This window comes from Hippocampus guttulatus, chromosome 14, assembly GCF_054856545.1.
Source record: "Hippocampus guttulatus isolate MCC_2025c chromosome 14, RoL_Hgut_1.0, whole genome shotgun sequence".
NCBI classification, from domain to species: domain Eukaryota; kingdom Metazoa; phylum Chordata; class Actinopteri; order Syngnathiformes; family Syngnathidae; genus Hippocampus; species Hippocampus guttulatus.
In genome coordinates, this window is record NC_141274.1 from 285,683 (window position 1) to 300,168 (window position 14,486).

Sequence of the window (14,486 nt, forward strand, 5' to 3'; positions counted from 1 at the left end):
TATGGTGTTGCACAAATCTCTCCTCACATCCTCATTGCAAGGAGTGACTCAGCCCTCTGTCTTTCCTGTAGGTGTGGCAAAAATCAGGAAACCAAGGGGACCGGTGGTGGCCGGCACAGAGTCACGTGACCCTGCCGCGAGTCCACCGGGTGATCGTGGAGGCGAGCGTGGGAGGCGAGGAGGGCGACATCGCCGTCGATGACATCTCGCTCGTCCCTGGAGCCTGCCCCGCCTCTGGTGATGCTTTATTATTTATTTATTCCCCCCCCCCAATGCCATGAATATTTTGGATTGATTTTATGATGACCGCTGCTCTTAAGTAGAGATTGCAACAATCAAGTCATTCACTCAATGGTGCATTTTGTCACGGTGAAGGAGCTCCGCAACATAACTACTGCTGCGGCTTTGAACCGTGCTGCATCAGTGACCACTTGTCCTCAATAAGGACAAACATATGAACGCGCCTTATCTCAGGAACGTAGTGGTAAAAAAAATAGACATCAATGTCCTTGGTAGATGTGTGTGATTTCGAGGAGGGGAGCTGCAATTGGCAACAGCAGAGCGGCGATGACGCCGACTGGACGCGAGCGTCGGGCGCCACCCCGAACCCCAACACGGGCCCTGACAGCGACCACACCAGCAACACGCCCGGGGGCCACTACTACTACCTGCCCTCCTCCAGCCAGGACGTTCCCGGTCAGACCGCTGCGATGTTGTCACCCGCGTACCCCGCAGGTGAGTCCTTCAGTCTTCAAATCGGGGAGCTTGAATGCCAGCCAACAAATGCTTTTCCAAACTCTTTTAGGAAAAGGAGCTTGCGTCCAGCTGTGGTACCACATGCACGGCAGAGGTGTCGGCACGCTGAACCTTTATCAGCAAAGCGAAGATGGGCAACGAGCTCTGATTTTCTCTCAGGCGGGAAACCAACGCAGCCTGTGGCGGTTCGCCCAGGCGGCGCTTCTGCCCCGGGTCCACCCGTACAGGGTGAGTCACGTCAGAAATCGAACACGCGGGCAGATTTTTTTTGTCCTCGATTGTTTTTGATTACATTTAGTGTCTTTCTTTCCATTTCAGCTCGTGGTGGAGGGCGTAAAGGCCGGTCCCACCCCGGAGGGCGACATTGCCTTCGATGACATCCACGTGTCTGACGCCGAGTGCCCCCCGCACGACGCCTGCGACTTTGAGCTCAACATGTGCGGCTGGAGCAACGTCGGCGGAGGAGCGGACCGGGATGACTGGCTCCGTGGCAGTGGAGCCTCCCCAAACCCGAATACGGGACCCAGCGTGGATCACACCACAAACATGCCACACGGTCGGTCGGTCACGCAGAGACTTTTTTGTAGGCGCGTTCATCCGGCAGGGCTTGATCGTTTCACCTTCGTCCTTCAGGCTACTATCTCTTTGTGGACAGCTCAGTGGGAGAGTGGGGCGACACCTCCTTCCTTGTTAGTGACATGCTCCAACCGGCCACGAGAGGGCACTGTCTTAGGTTTTGGTACCACATGCTGGGTCCGGATGTTGGGACCCTCCGAGTCTACGTTAATGACAGGTAGGCAGGCGCCCATTCAGAAGAGGATCGGCCTTTATTGGTACTGTGACTTGATTGGTCATGGATTTGAATCGTTTGATAGAAAAACATATGACAGTGGCAACGAGGAAGGTGTTCAGAAGTGGGTCGCGATTGGAAACAAGGGAGACGAGTGGCTGCGGGCCAGTGTGTTTGTTGAGCACCACGATGCATTCTGGGTAAGAATTTGAAAGGTAACCCTTGATGTAATGGCCGTTTGCACACTAACAATCTTCTACTAAATCATTCTTATTTTGTGCCCCCCAGTTTGTGTTTGTGTATCAGAAGGGGGAGATCGCTGGTGGGGATGTTGCCCTTGATGACGTCACCATTTTCCACGGACCCTGTCACGCCAACCCTATCGTTGAGCCTGACGATAAACCAGGTTAACAGTGGCACGCTCAATATATATATATATATATATATATATATATATATAGTGTGCGCGCGTGTGTACATATTTTAAAATTTGGGGTTTTTCTCTTTGTGCAGATATGCTGTCTATCGGCCTGGCCGTGGGTCTGACTCTCTTTGCTGGAGTCGTCATCTTCATCTTCCTCGTTAGACTACACTGGAAGAACTGTGCAAAGTATGGCTGATTCCTACTCATGAAAATGTGTATGACTCAAAACATTCTCTTAATAATGTTTCGTTTCTTTGGAGCAGGTCGTGCAACGACGTGCACAGTCAGAACTCCGTGTTTGACCTCTATGACTGCAAAATAGATGTAAGTCATTTGATGAGAATAGTTTGGAATCTGTGAAGTTGTGAGCCGCAATAATCCTAAAATATAAATGTGTGTTTCCTTACAGGGCACAGAGCATGGCAGTGTGTCTCACATGTCCTTCTTCAACAAGCTGTACATGGGCTCTTCAAGTAAAACCAACACTGATTCATCGAGTACCTAGCATCAATATCCGTTCATTTTTGTTTCGTAGCCCACTTCAATGATGTGAAAGTATGTGGAGAAGAAATAGGTTTTATGATCAAAGATATACCTGTTTTGGTTGTGTGTGCGCTACATATGATTTATCTGTTAGCTCTCGAGGTGCATTTATTTGAAATATGGAAGGCATCTTAAATATGATAGAACTTACTTGCTTTTTCCTGAATTGGAATAGTTTGTCCGTTTTTTTTTTAAACATATACAGTACTGTATATAAAATGCAATTTAAAGAACTCCTGGTGTCTTTTAAATGACTCCAATCCATCCATTTTCTATCACGCATCATGGGTGAGCTGGAGCCCAGGCCCAGGCCCAGACTTTCGGTTCCACCCTTGACTGGCTGCCAGCCTCTCACGAGGCACATTTACACAAACAACCATTCATACCGATTGGCAATTCAGTTTTGGCAGTTAATCTGAGATGCAAACGCAGGGATGTGAACTGCAGTTCTGTGAGAGAGATGCGCTAACTACGGCCCCCACAATGCCGCCAGAATGTCCAGGTGCTGCGCTGACTTCCCCGTGTGGGTTGGAGTGCCACAAAGTGGATGAAGATGACTGGAGACAATGCAATAAACGGCTCGAAGCCCCTTTTTTTTTTTTTTTTTTGGGATCAATTGTTCACTATTTGCCAAACCGCCGTTTATTGTAAAGCTCATTCGGCTGAGTTGACAACTATCTCAAGTATGCACTAGAAAGTCAAATCAATGTTTTCATGGTTGAATGTCGGTTTATTCCTCGAAAAACTGAAAAACAAAACTGCGGCGCAATTGAATTTAGGCAGCAAATGTAGGCCAATTCTTCTGAAACCATACCGCCACTGACGGCTCACCATCGCAGTTTCGTCATCTCGATCCTCTGGGACGAACGCATCTAGGTGTAATTCATACTCCGCACTATAGATGTCACCAATGTGCCCATGGGGGCGTTGTCGATGCGAGAAAGAGCAGATCCACCGGAAGCGTCAGCCCACACGACCACCGCCCCGGCGAGCGTGACTAACAGGGCCTAGTTACTCTAGCGAAAATGGGTGTTACCGTTGAAGTCATAAAGCCAGGAGACGGTAAAACAACGTTTAATCGGGTATTTTCTTCCACTTGATGTGGAGGAAGAAAACATTATTAATGGCCGCTTTTGTCTTTTCAGGCGTGAACTTTCCGAAGAAAGGCCAGAACGTCACCGTGCACTACGTCGGTGAGCTCCTATTGTTTTCCCACCTCCGCTCCCTGAAAGAAAAATCGCTTTTTTACGCCCCACTTGCTATGAGACCACGCGGTATCTGGCAGTATCTGACTTATGAAATGTACTTTACTCAAATATTTGTGCATTTTATTGAAATATTTTAGTGCTGCGAGCGAGCGGTGTGTCATTTTGTTACTATCCTAAAGGATTGTGCATTTTCTCGTAATGAAACTTGGCAAGGCGCTCAGCGTTTGATTTAAGTCTTCCTCTTAAGCGATACGCTTTTCTATTATTGCGTCAGTCTAAATGTATTAAAATGAATGACAAGCTAACGCGTCGAGCTCGCGGAAAGCAAGTCTGCCTTACTGCGCATGCGCACATTCACCCCGCCATTTTAGGAAATGGGGAAAATGAAAGGCGGAGACGAAACGCCGCTTTGAGCTGGGTGCTTACTCCCTGCTCAAAATAGTGACGGCAAAACAGTTTCCGTGCACCCCATGCTGGAGGACTGCGCGAACACTGACATCGGGAAGTAAAGTAATTAAATGTGGCGGCAAAATCTGTAGAAAGCCTTATTTTTTTTAAAATCAAATGTTCTGCATGAGTAGTAAATGGTTTGACTTTGACTTGGTAAGATTTATCGAAACTGGTTAAGAAATGACTGCTGTTTTATTTTCAATGTACTTGTATTACAATTATTATTTTCATGCAGATGATAATCACAATTATTCACTGCAATTGTATGGAAAGGAAATGGCTCGAGTGTCTTAAGCTCTTTTGATTACCCACAATGCATCACCAGCGGAGACAGATGCCGACTGCGCCCACCTCTATCTTCGATAGCAAACCGTGACATAATTGAAATGCTGTCGTCATTGTGATCTAGGCACGCTGACAAACGGCGAGAAGTTTGACTCCTCCCGGGACCGAGGAAAGCCATTCAATTTTAAGCTCGGCCTTGGGCAGGTCATTCGCGGTTGGGATGAAGGTGTATCTCAGGTAAGCAAAAACAAATGGCCATCTCTCAACGATCTCGTCTTCAACGAATCTGGAATACACAGCTTTGGGGTGTAGGACGAAGCCATAGAAAACCCACCAAAGCACAGGAGAGCATGGAAAGTTCAGTTTGGAGAGGAAAATGTCAACACCATTAAAAAAAAAATGCAGGCAACATTTCATGTACAAGAATCAACAGTTTACTGGTCTAAAGTTGAAAGCCACAAAATGGTCTTTGTCGAATGGAATTCAACAGTTTACTGTCGCCACGGTATTCATCATGTTTTTCAGCAAAAGCGATTGAATTCCTAACATTGAATGGAATAGTTCAGGTGCTGTGTTTCTATGGAGTACAATATGAGTGCCTTTTTCTCCTTGTTGAAACACACAATACTGCACCACTGTCTTGAAAATCTTTTGTTCCATTTGGACATGATTGAGTTTCAGTCGATATGCTTGAGCAGCCCTATCTCTCATGACCCTAAGTCCTCCAGCTTCAACGCGAAATGCGTCCGCAAGGACAATTTCCTCCGTTACGTCAAACGTCAACCATTTTGTTTTCCAGATGAGCAAGGGGCAAGTGGCGCGCTTGACCTGCACACCGGACTATGCGTACGGCAGCAGGGGGCACCCTCCCGTCATCCCGGCCAACGCCACTCTGTTTTTCGATGTGGAACTCATTGACTTTTGAGTGTTTTTCTCGTTATAATTTTATCCCCAAGCCCCCACCCGCCCCACCCCGCCTCCCTCACTTCGACCTCATCCGCCACAAATGAAGATGCTGTCAGGGGCCTTTACAGTCATCAATGTTCTCCCACCCCTTTATGATCTGACGCGCACCGTCCAACAATTCTTCTGTTTGTCAACTGGATAATATAGTGGAGCAGGGTTTGTATTTAAAATTGACTTAAAACTCAGGTGCCCATCTAAACAGAATTACAGCATCAAGAGCGGCTCTTGTCATTCCGCAGTGCCATCGATTAGCCTTAGATGAATGCCACCGGGTGTCTTTGTTATCGCATTTAGTTTCCTCCGCAGGCAACCAGTATAAGTCGTCCCATGCTTGTGTTCTTGCATTCAAAATGAGTTCACCGTATGGATGCCTACGTTGTTGTCCTCAGGAAATCCAAAGAGGTTGATCATGATGTTTGCATATGGCCCACAGGCTGCAGCCCCCCCCCCCCCCCCCCCCCGCATCATTAAAAAGCTAAATTGATTATCAACTGTCTGCTTCACTTGAGCACCAAACACATGATTATTATTATTAAAGCAGCATATAACACGGAACACGACAGGACACTTACTCTGAAAATGGAACCTACCGGTATACTGTACCATACAAACTATTTTCACAGGAATATACAGTACTTTTTCCTAATAAAATGACTAACGTATTCAGCCCAGACGCTGTATTTGTAAAATGTACCGTTATTCCTAAGTGTTTTTATTTTTGGAAAATATGCGTTTAGGGTTTTTTTTTTGTCCGCGGCACATTGCCATTCATGAGAACTTTCTCTTGTGACTCCAATATATTGACTTTTTCCCCCTTATGTATTAAAATATACAACTTTTATGAACTAAAACATAACTCTAAAGCATCCTCTCGCCACCCTTTCTTAAAATGTACATTTTCCAAATTGATGAAATGAACTTTTTCTCCTAATTAACTTCAAATACCACCCTGCTTTTGTTCCACATTTAAAAAATGTGGATATACATTGTCATGGAAATATATGAACAACTTTTTCTAATTGAAAAGGGCCATGACATGACGAGTTACCGCTTGGTGAATTGGGAAGGCAACGTCCTGTGTCCGGCCGTCCAGTGGTCAACCGCTGCCGGCTTTACAGATTTTAGTGTAGTTGTGTTGCATGGCCGTCTAGTGGCTAAAAGTAAAACTACAGTTAAACTCGACTGTTGCTCCCTTCAGAAACGCGTGGGAATTTTGTTTTCTCTTTCGGCTTACGGCAACACAGGTTCTCTTGCGTTAGATTTTTCATTGTTAATCAGGTCTTTAAATCCCACTCGGAAAACGAAAACGTAGCACCGTTTTTTGACAAGAGTGAGACAAAGGTCTACTTTTGGGTGAGCGGGTTTTGACATTTCCAACGGTTCATGAAGTCGAGCGCCAGACCTCCCGTTGCCCCGCTTGTCACTTGTGTCGATGAAGGTGGCAGCCGGCTGCTTTGTCGCCAGTTTGGAGCTCTTGACATTTTAAACAAGTCGCTGCCAAATTGTCTTTCTTGTTCGGGACTTCAACTTCACATTGAAGGGGAAAAAAACGTTGTTTAAGAGAACAGAATGAAGACGCTTCGTGTTGTAATGGGACTGCTGGTTGTTTTCCAGCCTCCGGTCAATTCCATGCCGCCAAGATCTGCTTTTGGTAAGTTATACAACTCTTCGGCATTTATTTTTCATGTACGTTACACTTTTTAATGTGATTTGAAAAAAAAGATTACACGCCAAAAAAATGTTTATTGTATTAGCCGTCGTCCTTTATCCAGCTGTTTTGGGCATTTATTGAAAACACATCTCTAATGCGTGTAATCGTATTAAGGTAAGTTAACTTTATATTTTAAATACTTCAATGTAACACACAATTTTGTTTTCACTTGTGAGTGTATGTATAAAACTCCCAAATATGAACAATTTATTCGCCGTATAAAAATAAACCAAAACACACAGAGCTTCGTTTTTATAAATATTCAATATGAAAAGCCATCTATTTTCAAACTTTTGCAAATATCAGTGACAACCCCCTCATCGGTCTGTCATTCATGTTGTTTAATTTTAAAAATGCAATGTTTTAGTAATATTCTAGTCTAACTAAGCTTGTACATACTGTACACATGTTTTAATTCAAGTTTTTTACATTCTTTTTAGACTGTATTTCTGTAACTGGCAATAGGGGTTTTTTTTTTAGAAGAAAACAAATGTATGGCCGGCCATTTAAAATTCTAAAATTATATGCAAATACATAAACCTGAATTGAACTCACAAAAGCATGAACCACGATTGTTTATATTATCCGCGCTCTATAAAAAGGCTACAAATGATGAAATGCAACTTTTTTTTTCACGATAACGCATCCCGTTTTCCTTCAAGCCTCCGCGTCACAGTGCAATTCAAGCACCGGATGATCGCAAACAGTAGCTCATTGATGATTTAGCATGTGACAAACCCACAACCGCAGCGGCAGCGGCACCCACGGGTGCCCCGCATTGCTGGTGTGAAGAATGCGCGCAGTCTGCCTTCTTCACCCCGGTCTGCGAAGAGCAAAGTGAGTCACCGGCGGCGGCGTGATGGCCATGAGCGGAGCACGTGGGCCTCCGCGTGAATGACGCTTTCACGGATCACGTGTAGTGGCGCCTTGAGATACAACTGACTCGACTTTGGAGTTTTTAGAGATTTTTTTCATGACGGGGCTTTTAATGGCCAGACCTATCACGTTCTTGCTACGTTTGTAAAACACACACACGCAGACACAAAGCGCAGTAATGTCTTGTGTTTGCACTCTCAGGTTGGAGCCAGACACAATCAACTGTCACGGAAAGCCTTCCCAGACCCCCCGAGAGTGACGAGAGCGGGAAGAGGTGGCCGTCCAGGCCCGCGTCCCAGACCCCCCGGCTGGGCCGCGGATCCCGCCCGGAAGAATCGGACCTGTTGGAGGAGGGGCATGACAACTCAACGGAGATTGTGGTAAGACCCCCCCTCCACCCTCGCCTGCAAGACTTTAGAACAGAAAATGGAGCTCATGGTGACAGGAAAGTGTCTGACTCCTCAGTACGATATCAGCAGGAACATTCATTTGATATGAAATTGCAAACGCAAATGAATTGGGTCAAGCCGATGCTAATAGCATGTAGCAGATAGCGTGATGGCTTATCACTAACACTTAAATGACCGGCGGACAGAACATTAGTTTACCCTATCAAAGGAGTTGGAGTATATTCACGGCGTGGCCGCTCGAGAGCGCCTGCGCATCACGGCGAGAAAGGTGAAAGCACCGCAATGGCAAAAAGTCACGTCAGCGTGTGGAACGGTGCTTTGGGCTAACATGATCGCTTTAGAGCGCCTCGTTGAAACCTCCACTATGACTTGTTGGGTTGGGTTAGGGAAGTTATAGTGTGGCGTATCAAATTTCGAAGAATCGGAGTCCACGTTGAGAAATAGCAAGTTATTCTTTAAGACTCGTTGATCGCGATTCATTTCCTACATCCGGGCCAGAACATGGATCACGTTTACTACACGTCTAAAATCATCGGGCCCGGCGACGCGGGGGCCGCAGACGCGTGGGTCACCCCGCGGCCGGCCGACGAGGAGCGGTGGAAGACCTCCGGCTTCCTGTCCGGTACGCACCGCCGAGCTGAGGTATGACGTCGTCGTCAAGCGGGTAAAACGCCGCGGCTATTTTGACGCGGTGACACGTGCGTCTCTTCCAGAGAGTGAATCTTTCCTTTGATTTTCCGTTCTACGGTCACACGTTGAAGGAAGTCACCGTGGCGACCGGAGGCAAGTATACTCGCCCTAACCGGCCCGGCTTCTGCGAAGAGTACAAAGAAGCGCGTATCGTTTCCCCGGACAGGCTTCATTTACACCGGCGAGCTCATCCACCGCCTGCTCACGGCCACCCAGTACATCGCGCCGCTCATGGCCCACTTCGACCCCGCCCTATCCGGCGACGCCTCCGTCTTTTACTTTGATAACGGTGAGAGGATCGCTTCTTGACGATTCCAATGGATGATCTGACACAAATCGCTTTTAGTTTTGGAAATGTATTTAGAAATCCAGGTCATTTTCATTTTGGACGTCGCATGTTTTTGATATGGAAAATCCTTTGTACCGTCTCATTTTAAACACCTTTCTTTTGTACGATTCCTGTGTTATGTCGGTGTTCATACAGTCTTACGCGCAAGTTTTCAGGAGGGGGGGGGGGGGGACGATAGCCCCGTCTTCTGTATCGGCTATAAAATCTGTTGCCTGCGCTATGCGGTGCCACCGTGCCAGGTTCCGCCCTGGTGGTGCAGTGGAGGCGCCTCCGCCTGCAGGACCGGCTCCAATCGGGCACGTTCACCTTCCAAGCTGCTCTGCACGGCGACGGACGCATCGTCTTCGCCTACAGAGAGGTGAGCGCCATCATCTTCTTTTCCTTGAGTTTTTTTTTGTTGTTTTTTTTTCCAAGCGGCATTTTCCCCTCCCTTGTAGATTCCTGTTGACATCAGAGACATCAGCAGTGAGAATCACCCGGTCAAAGTGGGCCTGTCGGACGCTTTCGCGGTGCTTCACAAGATCGAGCAGATCCCGAGTGAGTACGACTCGCCGTGGTGGCTTTTGTCATTTGATCAAACACGATTTTTTTTTTTTTTTGGGGGGTGGGGGGGGGGTTGTTATCTTGCCAGCACAAAGATAAGACGTTTGTTGCCCCCCCCCCCCCCCCCATATCTTGACAAAAAGCAAAGCAACGGAATCTTAAGGCCTTGGCCATGAATAGATCACCTAAAGTCAAAGTCGTGAGATCAAAACAAAAGCCATTTGCAACAAACCACATCAAGTCACATATCAAATTCAAGCCCTTGATGGGGGCTCTGCAGTTCTGCCCCCCCCCCTTTTTTTTTTGGGCAATACACTCTCATCAGATGATGTAGTTACCCCGCCCCACCCCCCTCCCCAGAAAAAAAAATCCACTTCACATTCTCTTCTATTTGTCAGATTTGCGACGGAGAACCATTTATGAGTATCACAAGGTGGAAATTCTCAAATCCAAAATCTGCAACGCCACCACGATAGAGATGCTCCCTCTCCCAAGTAAGTCAAGCCGACCGCACTGTAAATCATGCTGCGGGAAAAAACATTGACCAGGTGTTGACGGAGATGAATTGGATTTCCATTCATTTCGATGGGAAAGACGATTTTGATTTGTGACTGCGTGTGTGCGTGTGCGTGTGTTGGTCCTCAGCGTGCCTGCAGTTCTCCAGCTGCGCTCCGTGTGTCACTTCTCAGATCGGCTTCAACTGCAGCTGGTGCTCCCGCTCGCAGAGGTCAGATGGAAAAGCGCGCGCGGCGCGCGGCCTCCGCAACGTGGGGCGCTCCTCACCATCCGCGTCGCCACGTCAACCTTTTTTGGGCCTTGGGGATTTGCTTTTGTTCCAGATGCTCCAGCGGCTTTGACCGGAACCGCCAAGACTGGGTGGACCGCGGATGCCAGGAAGAGGTTGGCATTCGCGAGTTGAGACGTAGCATTATTTGGGGAAAATACTTGACTCCACGCAAAATCGCCAACGTCCGACTTTACAATCTCGCTCCGTTGCCCCATCGAGACTTCAAAATGCGGCGCCGGAGGTAGACGCTACGCAAACGCCGCGTCGTCCTCGAGGCGCGGGTATTTTGTTGCCACTTTGCCGATTTTGTCGACCGCGGCGGCGGCGGCCCGGGACGTAACGCCCTCGATAAACGGACAAAGCGCCCGCTTCAAATTTGGTGGTGAATACGCTTTGAGGAGAAGCTCAAGCGTGACCCCGCCCCCAAATCCTCCGAAAGATGTCAAAGGAAGCGCCGTGAATATTTGCGCCTCCTCCAGAGACGAGATCTCCGTTGCCCGAGCGTCTTCGACGTCGCAGACGCACGGTCGCGCCGGCTCGCGCCGACGTCGCCGCCGGCGCGGCGGAAGACCTCCGGCCCGACCGCCGTCCCTCTTGGCAAAACATCCCCTGCCGCAAACCAGCCGCCGCAGCCGGGGAGTGGCGGGAAGGACGCGCGCGGCCCTTCTTCCTCCGCCGGCCAACCTGCAGGTCTGTGTCGCAATTTGATTTGACTTTTTCAATTCGGAGACCCCCACCCAACATTTCTTTGCTTCTGAATACAAGGGAACAATCTCAAGTGTTTAGAGAGCATCGCTACTATTCCGACCTCGTACGATGACTTTTACCTTCCGTAAAGTGGACCCCAATATACAGTCGATGTGGTTCCGCACCTGCAGATTGACGCATTCACACATTTTACTTTTTTTTCCCCCGACACTTCAAAAAGTTTTTGTTTTGGGTTTTTTGGGCAGCGGGTTAGCACCCACAGTTACAGGGCGTACTCTTTGTGTAGGACATCATCATCACACCATGCCAGTTGTGATATTTTCATGTTTAGACGTGTGTGTGTGGTGAGTTTGGGGGTGGGGGGGTTGTCGAGCTATTTGCCAGTCCTCTGTTAGCACGTAGCTGAGTGTATACAGCGCCATGTTAAATACCGCACAGCGTCCTCGACGTATGTGCGGCTATGCGGCCGCAATGCGCTTGGCTCACAACATGGAGGACAGTCATTTATAAGCCCCCCTCCCCACAGAGGCTATTGTCGATCGCCACGTCAACGTGATGTTCTCTTGTTAGTTTGGTGAAAAAGGTGCACTTGATCAGAACCGTTATTTCGTTGAACGTATGCCCTCATTTGTCAATGATGATCACACAGATGAGGGATGTCGGTCGTAACGATGCCTTTCCAAACGTGCGCTTTCACAGCGGGCGGCGAGGACAAGGACGCGGGCCAAAGGGAGCAAGCGGGTCTACTGGCGGGTGCGGTGGTGGTCACGGTCGTCACGGTGACGGGCGTCCTGCTGTCCGTCTACGTGTACCGTCGCCCCACGTCGACCGCCGGCCTCTTCTTCGCGGAGGTCTGTACGACTAAACGGCTCCTTTCATTTTATGTTCCTCACGCGTGCGCGGTTGCACGGGTCGAGGCGGACGGACGGCCACGTCGATGAAATGTGTCTCCGTTTAGATTTGCCCTAATTTGATTGGAATTGGGCAAAAAGTCCAGGAGAAGGTCATGAGTGACGGACCACGGGAAAAAATGGCCTCCTCAAAAACAAAATGGCAGACTTCATGTCCTGTTTATGGCATGGGCGACTTTGACATTTTGGTGGGTCTACTCATGATGGAAACTGGCTTTTGGTGCCGAACCTTCCAAATATTCCCGGCAGTGCTGTGAAAAAAAAAAAGGACTCTAAAATGGCCACTTTAATAAATCAAAAGGGAAGACTGTTTTTTTTTTCAAGCGTGGCATCTTAAGTCTATTTTGTTTGAGTCTACTCATGGCGGACATTTCTATCAAATGTCATGTCCACAAGTGAAATTTGCTTCGTAGCCAAATTTTAAAATAGGATGCCAGGCATTTGACCAAATGGACATTTTCATCAAACCGTTTCGAAAATGGCCATTGCTCACAAAAATGAATTCCTGCATGTTTTCAGGGAACGGTTCTGCGCATCTACTCACGATAGCTATGCCGACGCTGTGGGAAACCGAGTTTGGGGACTGAGGTTACGAATGGCGCCGGCGCGGTTTGAATTCAACACCCGACACCTTCCATGTGCTTGTGTGCAGCGACGTCCGGCCCGTTGGCCCACCATGAAGTTCCGCCGCGGCTCGGGCCACCCTTCTTACGCGGAGGTGGAGCCCCCGGGCGTGGACGGAGACGGCGCGGCGGTCATCGACCCCAAGCGGTCGTTCGTCATGGATATCGGACGAGAGAGCGAGCAGAAGGAGGGCTTCATCGCGCCTGACCCGAGGGAACGTTTCCTCTGCTGCGAGAGCTCTTAACCAGGACTATGACTCCCAGAATGCTTTGGGATGAAAGCTCTTTCTTATCATTTAATACCTCTGTGAGGAAACGCGAATATTTTTTTGGATGCAGACTTTGCCTTTGCCAGTGGACTGCTTGAATGTGATTTGCAAAGACAAATACAGACTGACTTTCTGGCCAAGATCGCTGTTATGTGTCAGCGTTCCCTCCCGGAGAAACTTCTTTCCGATGATGGAATGTCTTCACCCAGCGGTGTCATTTCCTCTTTTCCAAAATACAAACAAAATTCCTCACGTTGTCCGCCTTCCATGTGCAAGGTTCAAAAGGTCTTCGCTGCCATTCATCTTCAAGCATGCCTTTATTTTCGACTGATTATTCCACTTTACAGTTATGTACACACCTATGACATATCGACATGGGGGAAGAAAAATATGCATTGCTTTTTTTCTAGACTGGACTGTGATGAAAATGTTCTCGAAAATGAAGACAAATTTGCTCTGTTTTGAAGTCTTTTCTTTCTCGCGAAAAAAAAGTAGCAGAAAGGCAGGCATCTGTAAAAAAAAAAAAAAAAGGCACAGCCAGAGTCGTTGATCATCAAATTAGCTTTTGTTGTCTTCTGAAAAATATTGAAAGGAAACAAACAAAAAAAAAATTCAAATGCTGTATTCTTCCATTCATTTTCAACACGGCTTATCCTGAACAGGGTCGCGGGGAGTTGCTATCCCATTACTATTTAGCCGAAAAAAATGACATAGTATAGTAAGGCCTTTTTAGCCGAAAAAACGACTTAATACAGTAAGGCGTTTTTAGCCGAAAAAAACGACATAGTATAGTAAGGCGTTTTTAGCCGAAAAAAACGACATAGTATAGTAAGGCGTTTTTAGCCCGAAAATAGGGACAAGGTATAGTAAGGCGTTTTTAGCCCGAAAAAAACGACATAGTATAGTAAGGCGTTTTTAGCCCGAAAATAAGGACATAGTATAGTAAGGCGTTTTTAGCCCGAAAAAAATGACATAGTATAGTAAGGCGTTTTTAGCCGAAAAAAAGGACATAGTATAGTAAGGCGTTCTTAGCCGAAAAAAACGACATAGTATAGTAAGGCGTTTTTAGCCCGGAAATAAGGACATAGTATAGTAAGGCGTTCTTAGCCGAAAAAAACGACATAGTATAGTAAGGCGTTTTTAGCCCGAAAAAAACGACAAGGTATAGTAAGGCGTTTTTAGCCGAA

General features: G+C 47.5%; 3 protein-coding genes across 4 annotated transcripts in view; all 3 read left to right on the forward strand.

Moving 5' to 3' along the window:
* Positions 1-2,746, forward strand: part of LOC147194373 (MAM and LDL-receptor class A domain-containing protein 2) — a 35,621-nt gene extending 32,875 nt beyond the window's left edge. The window contains exons 42-51 of the mRNA XM_086129111.1: positions 72-237; positions 517-735; positions 806-984; positions 1,075-1,312; positions 1,390-1,549; positions 1,632-1,746; positions 1,835-1,952; positions 2,060-2,156; positions 2,234-2,294; positions 2,380-2,746. Of these exons, the coding sequence (XP_085985237.1) occupies positions 72-237; positions 517-735; positions 806-984; positions 1,075-1,312; positions 1,390-1,549; positions 1,632-1,746; positions 1,835-1,952; positions 2,060-2,156; positions 2,234-2,294; positions 2,380-2,475 (1,449 nt within the window). The 3' untranslated portion in view covers positions 2,476-2,746. The remainder of the gene's footprint in view (positions 1-71; positions 238-516; positions 736-805; positions 985-1,074; positions 1,313-1,389; positions 1,550-1,631; positions 1,747-1,834; positions 1,953-2,059; positions 2,157-2,233; positions 2,295-2,379) is intronic.
* A 681-nt stretch (positions 2,747-3,427) lies between these two features.
* On the forward strand, positions 3,428-6,093 carry LOC147194375 (peptidyl-prolyl cis-trans isomerase Fkbp12-like). The gene is made up of 4 exons (XM_086129138.1): positions 3,428-3,575; positions 3,659-3,706; positions 4,581-4,693; positions 5,256-6,093. The coding sequence occupies exons 1-4, from the start codon at positions 3,539-3,541 to the stop codon at positions 5,379-5,381; spliced, it is 324 nt and encodes a 107-aa protein (XP_085985264.1). The 5' UTR covers positions 3,428-3,538; the 3' UTR covers positions 5,382-6,093.
* A 568-nt stretch (positions 6,094-6,661) lies between these two features.
* Positions 6,662-13,850, forward strand: plxdc2a (plexin domain containing 2a). Of its 2 annotated transcripts, none has more exons than XM_086129125.1 (13): positions 6,662-7,073; positions 8,211-8,389; positions 8,918-9,061; positions 9,133-9,202; positions 9,276-9,398; positions 9,698-9,816; positions 9,896-9,995; positions 10,400-10,495; positions 10,647-10,728; positions 10,841-10,901; positions 11,268-11,478; positions 12,196-12,347; positions 13,060-13,850. In XM_086129125.1, the coding sequence occupies exons 1-13, from the start codon at positions 6,992-6,994 to the stop codon at positions 13,273-13,275; spliced, it is 1,635 nt and encodes a 544-aa protein (XP_085985251.1). In that variant the 5' UTR covers positions 6,662-6,991; the 3' UTR covers positions 13,276-13,850. The 2 variants fall into 2 exon arrangements, with proteins under 2 accessions (XP_085985251.1, XP_085985252.1); XM_086129126.1 differs by having other exon boundaries at positions 9,181-9,202.
* Positions 13,851-14,486: the final 636 nt, after the last annotated feature.